The sequence below is a fragment of the Oncorhynchus nerka genome, linkage group LG9b (genome assembly GCF_034236695.1).
Source record: "Oncorhynchus nerka isolate Pitt River linkage group LG9b, Oner_Uvic_2.0, whole genome shotgun sequence".
NCBI classification, from domain to species: domain Eukaryota; kingdom Metazoa; phylum Chordata; class Actinopteri; order Salmoniformes; family Salmonidae; genus Oncorhynchus; species Oncorhynchus nerka.
Window position 1 is genome coordinate 3,587,054 of NC_088424.1, and position 9,076 is coordinate 3,596,129.

Genomic DNA, 9,076 nt, shown 5'->3' on the forward strand with positions numbered 1-9,076 from the left:
ATCGACAACAGCCGAAAGTCCCGACACTGTAATGGTTTTCCAACAGCAAGTCTCAGATCAACATGGCAGAGTCAAAATGGCTGCTATTGTTAATAAATGTTTGTCTGTATAAATAATACACATTTCTACACCCCCCATATCATACATACTGGCAACATAATGTGTGTACAATTCACTGGTTAGAGCAGTTTCCCAAACTCAAGCTTTGATTATTTGAGTCAGCGGGTGCAGTTGGTGAGAAGCAACTGCGGCGACTTCATCAAAAGCGGCATGACCTTTGATCACACAACTTTTATTGACGCAGTTGACACGTTGTTGCAAGCCAGACAATTGTTATAACCATAATGCAACACACTTTGAAAAGCGGTGACCAACAATGGTCGACGACCTGATAGAAGTGATCCGCTGGAACGCGCCCACACTCCCATATTTTTATCATAGACATTAAAACCAGGTTTTCATATCAATATTCCATGTCATATGGAAAGCCTGCCTGGCCTAAGAAATTGAAAATGTTTGTAATCTATGGTTGGCATCATCTTGTGTGTTGTATTTCCAATAGTATTAGTTTAACACTTGAATCTTTTATCAAATTTTAATTGTCCAATGCAGATGTTTTTCTCTCAATATAAAATCATTACTGGGTAACAATTAAGTACCTTACTGTGATAGTTTGTAATTAAAATGGTTGGGAAAAAAAACAAAAATAGATTTTTAGCTATTTCTCAAACAATAATTTAGCTAGGTCTGTCTGGAAGTAGTCTGAGGGAGGGGAAAACTAGCTGTTATTGGCAGAAAAGTTTGGAACTTTTTCTTATTGGTCTATTCACTCAGTGTTTTTTGCACTTTCAGTATTATTCCAACCTCAGTGTAGAAATATATAAAAACACAGGAAAATCACATTTTGACTGCACTGGGCCTTTAAAATGTGCTATCTGGATATAACCTAAAACATAATTTATGTGTTGACAATGTAATCTGCTACCATATGCAGTCCTATAAATCTTACGACATAACATTGAATAATACCCCCCCCCCAAGAAAAATCACACACAGCCTGAATATAGAAAAACACTTTTTTTTTTTAAGAGTGTTCTTTTTAAAAGTCACAGTAATGATCTCACACAACTCACTGCCAGGGGCAGAAATACATTTAACACCTCTAAGCAATTTATTAGAACAGGGATGTTTGCAGAAAAGTCTACCGTCAAATGGCTCAAACAGTCCTACAAAAGGTTTGCTCCAGTCACCTGTGTCCCTGTATTACCAGCAAGTATTTCCAGAGCATTGGAATATAAAGCTTTCAGTCACTTAAAATAGTAAAATGTACCCCTTCCCCAAACCCAATGTGTGAAGTATACCTACTTCGGTACAATAAAACCTAGCCTGGAAATGCAAGACACAGATGACTACAAGCACGATTAGCAGTCATACATTCTGTAGCACTCGATTGGTCCACATTGAACGGCACATTTCTTTCAGACAAATTATGCTGTAGTGCTGCTGTAGTAATTATAACAAAATGCAAAAATAACAGCAAAGATGATCACAAGAGGGGAAAATAAAATACAATTTAAAAAAGGGCTTTACTTCAGAGTTCTGGTGCTGATAGGAACAAGTGCTTTGCAAACTCTAAAAGATAGGACTACAAATACTACATTTATCAAATACTCGAATTGCAAGATATGTCCACAATCTTACCTAGATAGTCGTTTCTATGTTCTCAGAAATAAAAACTACTTCAGGCCAAACCGAGCTGCTTTTGAACTTGTGGTCAAGTTCCTGGAGAATGTCAAGTTCGTGGCAGGGGAGTACTTCAAGTGTTTAAGTATTTATTGTTCACAGTCAACCCAATCACACCTTCTCACACACACACACACACACACACACAAAATACAATATATTCGCATAGTGGTCTTAAGGTTACTAATAGTATAGCCTGTACAACCTACAAGGACCAGCCTAGATACACATTTGGGCCATGGCTGCCCTAAAGACACAGGTAGTAACATCTGGACCAGGGATAAAACACACCAACCACTGGTCCACCAGAAAAATAAGAGCCAAGCTATCAATAGGAAAATAAAAGGAAACCAGAGGCATCAACTTTCACTGCATAACAAGCAGAAACATTACTTATAAGGAGTCACTACTTTTAAAAACACAGTTCATAGATTTAGTACAAAGGTACTAAAACATAGTTTAAGTTTAACATCTGAGTAATGCATGACTTAAGTCACCCCTTCAAAATAAAAGCTTGTCTAAGATGACCACAAAATATTCAGGTAAAGTCATGAGGAAAGCCAGCCAAAGCCTAAGGTGGAACACACACACTTCAACCTCAATCTTGGAAATGCATATATTCAAGCAGCAATACAAAAAAATATCCATGAAGTATATACGCATAATCTCTGAAAAAAACAAATAATATATGAAAACATCCCTGCTATCTTGTCTCTAAATACAAAACTTCTACCAATAACTTGCTTCAGTGTAACAAGAGAAGTATTTTTTCCTCTTTTTTTTGTCTTTTTATCAGTCCTTTCAAAACAGGTTAAAATTTCAGTCCTCAGCTGTGAATGGTATGGATGACTGTCTTCTTTTCGTTGTTAAAATCATTTCCTTTTTTTTCTCTTCTCTCATATACTTGAAGTTGTAAGCATGCAAGCCTCATAGGAGGGGGGCGGAGGTGCTGACGGAGCGGGCTGGTGGCGATGCTGAAGTCTTAGGCCAGGGCTGGGAAGGCCTCCGGGTCGTCAACATTTGGAACAGACACTCCACCTGGCTGGGGACCAAAAGAGAAAAAAAATAAGGCGTTGATAAAAGCTCAGAGAATACTGGGTCATGTTCAGTAGGGAGAAAATGTTTTTCAGTTGGGAGATTATAGATGAACAACACAGTTCAAAACAATAGTCAACTTCAGCACAGAATGTGGTCAGTAACCCTAGGGTCCTATACAAGCTGCGTTACGGAGAACGTGGACGGAGTCACGGAATCCAGACATTAAATTGGAATTCAACAATATTCAAAAATGTATTGAATTTTGTAGAGAAATCAACTAAATGTATTGAACTTATTCAGAAATGCATTACATTAGCCCAAGTCCATCATCAGACATGGACAAAATACGTTACGGATTCTTATTTTCCTGCAAATTTGAAACAGCACAGGAACGCTCATGTCTGTGTGTGCACGTTAGGTCTACACTTTGTGTAGCCGATAGCGATGATGTTAATAATAACCTGGTAGAGATGGAAAGGCTTTCCCAAAAACCATCTCAATTAAATGTTGGCTACAAAGTACTCTATGCCTACTTGGCAGAATGATATGGTGATTATTTGCATCAGCCGGTAATTTGTTTTGCAACCTCAAATCACAGGAGCACTACAGAAAGACTGCTAAACCAAACAACAATCTCTTGCTGGTGCTCACTTGCATTAAGTTGAACACTCCAAAATCAAAATAAATAAATAATAATCTTCCCCCCAGACCTCAAAAGTGGTCTCTTGATGTGGTTTAACCTCTCTAGGTTAGGGGGCAGCATTCGGAATTTTGGATGAAAAGCATGCCCAAATTAAACGGACTGCTACTCGGGCCCAGAAGATATGATATACATATAACTGGTAGATTTGGATAGAAAACACTCTAAAGTTTCCAAAACTGTTAAAAGTATCTGTGAATATAACAGAACTGATTTAGCAGGCGAAAACCTGAGAAAAATCCATTCAGGAAGTAGTTTTATTTTTAGTTTTGTAGTTTTCTATTCAATGCCATTACAGTATCCATTGATTTAGGACTCCATTTGCAGTTCCTATGCCTTCCACTAGATGTTAACAGTCTAGAAATCATTTCAGGCTTGTATTCTTATAAATAAGGGAGTAAGACCAGTCTGAACGAGTGGACCCTAACTTGTCGCAGAGTTTTTTCAGGCACGTGTGCATTTCTTGTTTACCTTTTATATTGATGACGTTATTGTCCGGTAGAAATATTATAGATCATTTAGGCTAAAAAACAACCTGAGGTTTGAATATAAACATCGTTTGACATGTTTCTATGAACTTTACGGATACAATTTTGATTTTTTTTGTCTGATTGTTTTGACTGAGTTTGAGCCTGTGGATTACTGAAGAAAACGAGCTAACAAAACTGAGGTTTTTGGATATAAAGAGACTTCATCGAACAAAAGGAACATTTATTGAGTAAATGAATGTCTTCTGATTGCCACCATATGAAGACCATCAAAGGTAAGGGATTAATTTTCTCTCTATTTCTGAGTTTTGTAACGCTTCTGCTTGGCTGGTTACTGTTTGTAATAATTTGTCAACTGGGCTATGTTCTGGGTTAGGTATGCTTTTGCCAAAAAGCATTTTATAAATTTAACACTGGTTGGTTTAACAAGAAGTTAATCTTTAAACCTATGTAAAATATGTTTTGTTTTCTGAATTTTTATAATGAGCATTTCTGTAATTGAATTTGGCGCTCTGCAACCTCACTGGATGTTGGCCAGATCATACCCTAGAGCAGTTAAGCATTGTTGTGAACTTATAAATAAATGGATGTTCTGTTCTTTTTTTTATTTTTATCAACAAGTGTGATTTTGAGAGAGAACCTAAAAAACGGAAACCTGGAAAATGGGACTTGGGAAAAAATTTACCGGAATCAGGCAAAAAATAAAACTGATTTTATAGGGCCCTAGTAACCGTAGCCTTTTGTGATCATTATTTACAACCATTTGTGGTCAGTTACAACAGCCTAAATTAGCGTTACCTTTTCGGGTCGAACTCCCCCTGCGCGAACCGGACGGTCGGATCGGCCGCCTCCTCCACCGCGGCCTCCCCTTCCTCCGCGGGCTCCCCCGCGCCCGCGCCCAGGGCGGCCCAGGTCTCCAAAGTTGATCTCCAGCTGGGCTGTGATGTCGTTGGCGGGCTTGCGGAAGTGGTGGTCCGGGCCGATTTCATCAGGGTTGCCCTGATGGAGGGGATTTGACCTTGTTTACATTTAGTCAGAGCTAGAGTTTTACATTTAGACAAGAGTCCACTCATGCAACCATGTAAACTCAAATAGCCAACATACTAACTATTTTTCAACATAATTTAACTACTATGCCAATGTGTATGCATGTGTAGATGAAGGCTTGTTTTATCAGAACTGTCATGGGTTGAATATATGAAACAGGTACCTTGAACAAGGGGGTCAACTCTTCAATCTCCGGAGTATCAATCACAGCTGGTCTCTGCAACATCCAAGAGAAAGGACCAACAATAAGACCGAGCACTTTAGTAATGACAGCCTCATGGGGAGGGTTTTTAGCTGGTTTGCATTACAATCTGGTTTATATAAGCCCTTTTGGTGGCTAATACATAAACAAAACAACAATGAATCAATACCTTAAAGATGTGCATACTTCTTTAGCGTTGATCAGTCAAGAAGAATCAAACTTCTCTAATTGCAACTCCTTTCCAAACTTGAAACGCAACAGTACAGCTAATCCTACACTTCTTGAACATTCACCAATATTAATTCAGTAGAGTATATCTGTAGATGTTTTGACTTCAAATAGATTTGAAATGAAAACAAATTATTTAAATGATTCAGTCACATCCTTAATCTAAATAACACATACTTTGCTCAAATATAGGGGTGAAAAAAATAATGAAATGTTAAAAATACAACTAAATACAATGGCAAAACATAAAATATACTACATGACAGCGCAGCGATAGATAAGCAAACATTTGGCACAGTTTGTGTCACTTACATCTTTAGGCTTTTCATCGCTGACATCTTCACTCTTGGACTTGTGCAGCATGTAGCCCTTGTTCCACTTGCTGTCGGCGCCCTCGTTGGGCTTGCGGATGTTAAACTCCACCTTGGCACGCTCCTTATCCTGCATGGCCTTCCATTCGTCCAGGGTCATCTCCTTGGGGCCCTCCTCCTTAGGTTCCTCTACTTCGTTCTCCCTGGAAGAGACGGAGACGCATATGTTAATGCAAGCCATTACCAGTCTGTTAGCTTTCCAATTGGGTTTGTCGTTTTAGATTTCTTCTAGATTGACTGTAGTGCTACGTGCGTTGTGGACCATGTGATGAATTGAACGTGGAGATCCGACTGAATGAAGCAGTATGAATGGAGCACCCTAGTGAACCGGTACAGTATGTTAACTCCAAGAATAGGTTCCCCGTGCTAAAATTAGATTTAACCTGTAAAAATAAAGGTTAAATGAAAAAGGAGAGAAATTAGTTGGTTGTCCCGTTTCAGTCAGAGCAGCAGTCCTGGGGTGTGTGGGGGGGTTAACTGGACAAGTCCAGGAGGGTACTCACTTATTCTCAGAGTCAGCAGGGGTGTGTTCCACTCCCTCAGGGGTTTCCTCAGGGGCAGTAGTCTGTTCGGCATCAACACTGGGAACAGAAATTCAATTTATTTATCCCCTCTGGAGCAAAAGCAGAAATCAGTCAATATCAACAAAGCCAGGACTTCCTCAGTGTAGGACCTTGCACATAATGGGTCTGATCGGTCTCCGTTTAAGGAAATAGGTTCTGATTTTTTGAACACCCACCTCGTTTCGTCCTTGGGGTTTCCCCGGTTGTGAACACCACTCCCGCCACGCTTCTCCTCAGATTTCTGACTGTTGAGACAAACATGAAACCAAATGCGCTACCATCACTAGTCACAGAGCATCTGAAGATCAAATCCCCCCAAAAAATCCTTTGAGGACTCGGAGCAGAAATGACTCACGGTTTGTCGCCACCGCTGTGTCTGTCGAAGTCCCGTTTGCCGCGGGAGTCGAAGCTGTCGCCCCGGCCCATGCCCCGTCCCCGTCCACCACGCCCAGCACGGCTGCCACCACGCCCTCTGGGGGGCCGGTCTCCTAGAGGCCTGATGAGGGACACACATAGACTTTGCATCAAGGAGGGCAGATAGGAGCAGCTCAGGACTATGAATAATACTTTATTGAAAGTTAAAAATAAAATAAATTTAAAAAACATGCAAGGATAGGTATGATTTCAATTTAGACTTTTTTCTTTACACCACAGTCAAAGTCTGGTGCCACCTGACACTTAACAAGTAACACAAACTGAAGCATACAGTGCGTCCTAGACAACCAGATTTACATTACCAACCCTTATTATAAAAAAAATGCTGACCATTGTCATTTACTACAGCAATTACTCACTTGTCTGCAGAGAACTCTCCTCTTTCTCCACCGTCGGGCTTGTCTTCAAGGGGTTTGTCGAAGCGGCGCTCGCGTGGGGGTCTCCTGTTGTCCGGCCTCCTGTCGCCGGTGGGCCGCCCCTCCCCCTGCCCGCCCTGGGTGCCAGGCTGGCCCTGCTGGTCCGACCTTCGGCCCACCCGCCTGATAACTGCTACCACAACAACACATGGAGGCTTTAGATGTGGCCAATCACTCAGCACTGGCCAGAGATGACTACAGAAACAAATGAAAAGGGTTGTGCAGTGAAAAATCCCATGAACCACTCTTTCAATCAATAATACCTTTTGATTAAAATATGTTTTGGTCTGATAATGGGCGTTGGAGCCAAACAATGTGTAACCAAAAAGTATAATACAACCAAGAGTGGTATAATGCACTGGTGTCTAGACTAGAGACGAATTGCAAGAGGAGCTTCAAGTAAGCATTTAACATGAAATATGGGTCAGTTGTCAGCAAATGTGTTAGGTCATACCAGACGAAGCTGATTAGCTATCTCATGAGGGTGTGGAGTGTTAGCTACGCCCTGTCGTGGTTTATTACTTTGACAGCATGCACTCTTGACTCAAGGCAGACACGCCTGCTTTCAGTGCATGTAGGCATGGTATTTATATTTGTGTAGTTGAGGACATCTGGCCAAATCACTTGTTTACAAAAAAATACAGCGCATGCACGTAGACGAAATCATAGTAACTTAGCTAGTTTGCTGAATTAGTAGCTAACGAAAGTAGCTAAGATGATCTGTTTGGAAATGCTTCTGCAAAGATAAAACGCCAGCACGCTGTCAACGACTGTCACAACACGTTACTGCACAAACCGTTTGAACAGACAACACAAAACAGTGCTAACTATGCATTAACTAGATCAATTAAACGGTGCAAGGTTTGCTACCTGTGTTGGCCCGTTTCTACCAAAATGCTGGAACAACAACCAGCATGGGACTTTGGTTGGCTAGCTACCTACCCAATGATGTACTTGCAGGATAACGCACGGGCCTTGACCTTAAACTCGAGATTTTTTTTTATACAGTTTAGTCGCATCAGTGTTTTGAAGAATAGCTAACGTTAGCTAACTGCGCAGCAAACATGCCCCGCAAATCCTAGACGAGCCAGCTACCTTTTTGCTCAGCAAAGAAATAAGTTATCTAATTCATATACATGCCCGCCAAACTCGAGCTTTTTCATGACAAACACATTTTACTGCGCAACTACCACTGGAGTATAATCTACAAACAATCCACATCCTGCAGGTGGAATTCATATCTGCGACAGGTTAGCATGAGTGCACTGTTGGGTGATATACAGTACATATCCAATGCATGATTAACCTGTTCAATAATCATGCATTGGATATGTGCATGTTTGCAGTGGGTTCTGTTGACAACAGGACAGGTACCATGTTGACCCTCATCATGCTGTTGTTACCAAGCTGGCTAGGTTTTTGCAGGTTTTGAAATAATTTTTTTTTAAACGCACCAAGGTGTGAACCTACCTTCTTTCTTCGGAGGTACTGGAGCCTGAGTTTCATCTTTTTTGTCAAGGAGCGGATTCTTCCTGTCCTTCTGTGACTCTTTCTTGGGCTGCTTGGCAGCTTGGGCTGCAGACTTGGTGATACTAGCTGCGGCCGCCTCTTTCTTCTTGTTCTCCGCCGCCTTTAACACCTCGAACGGATCTGATTCATCATCCAATAGCTGGTCAAACCGATTCGTTACGACGCAGCCGAAGCCTTCTTGCAGTTGTCCGGGCATGATGGCGCCCCTTCAGCGGGATTTACCTCCGATTCTACGAGGCTGGCTGCGAACAATTCGCTAGATACTGCCACAAGATGGCTGGGAAATGTACCCCTTCTCTTCCGGTGCGAGGAATA

General features: G+C 41.2%; 1 protein-coding gene across 2 annotated transcripts; it reads right to left on the reverse strand.

Annotated features, from left to right (window-relative positions):
* Positions 1–1,062: 1,062 nt before the first annotated feature.
* On the reverse strand, positions 1,063–9,076 carry LOC115114122 (SERPINE1 mRNA-binding protein 1-like). 2 transcript variants are annotated; one of them, XM_029642123.2, is made up of 9 exons: positions 8,702–9,076; positions 7,175–7,361; positions 6,736–6,876; positions 6,557–6,625; positions 6,321–6,398; positions 5,759–5,960; positions 5,180–5,233; positions 4,768–4,968; positions 1,063–2,785 (listed from the first exon to the last, which is right to left on the reverse strand). In XM_029642123.2, the coding sequence occupies exons 1-9, from the start codon at positions 8,955–8,957 to the stop codon at positions 2,726–2,728; spliced, it is 1,248 nt and encodes a 415-aa protein (XP_029497983.1). In that variant the 5' UTR covers positions 8,958–9,076; the 3' UTR covers positions 1,063–2,725. The 2 variants fall into 2 exon arrangements, with proteins under 2 accessions (XP_029497983.1, XP_029497982.1); XM_029642122.2 differs by having other exon boundaries at positions 7,175–7,364.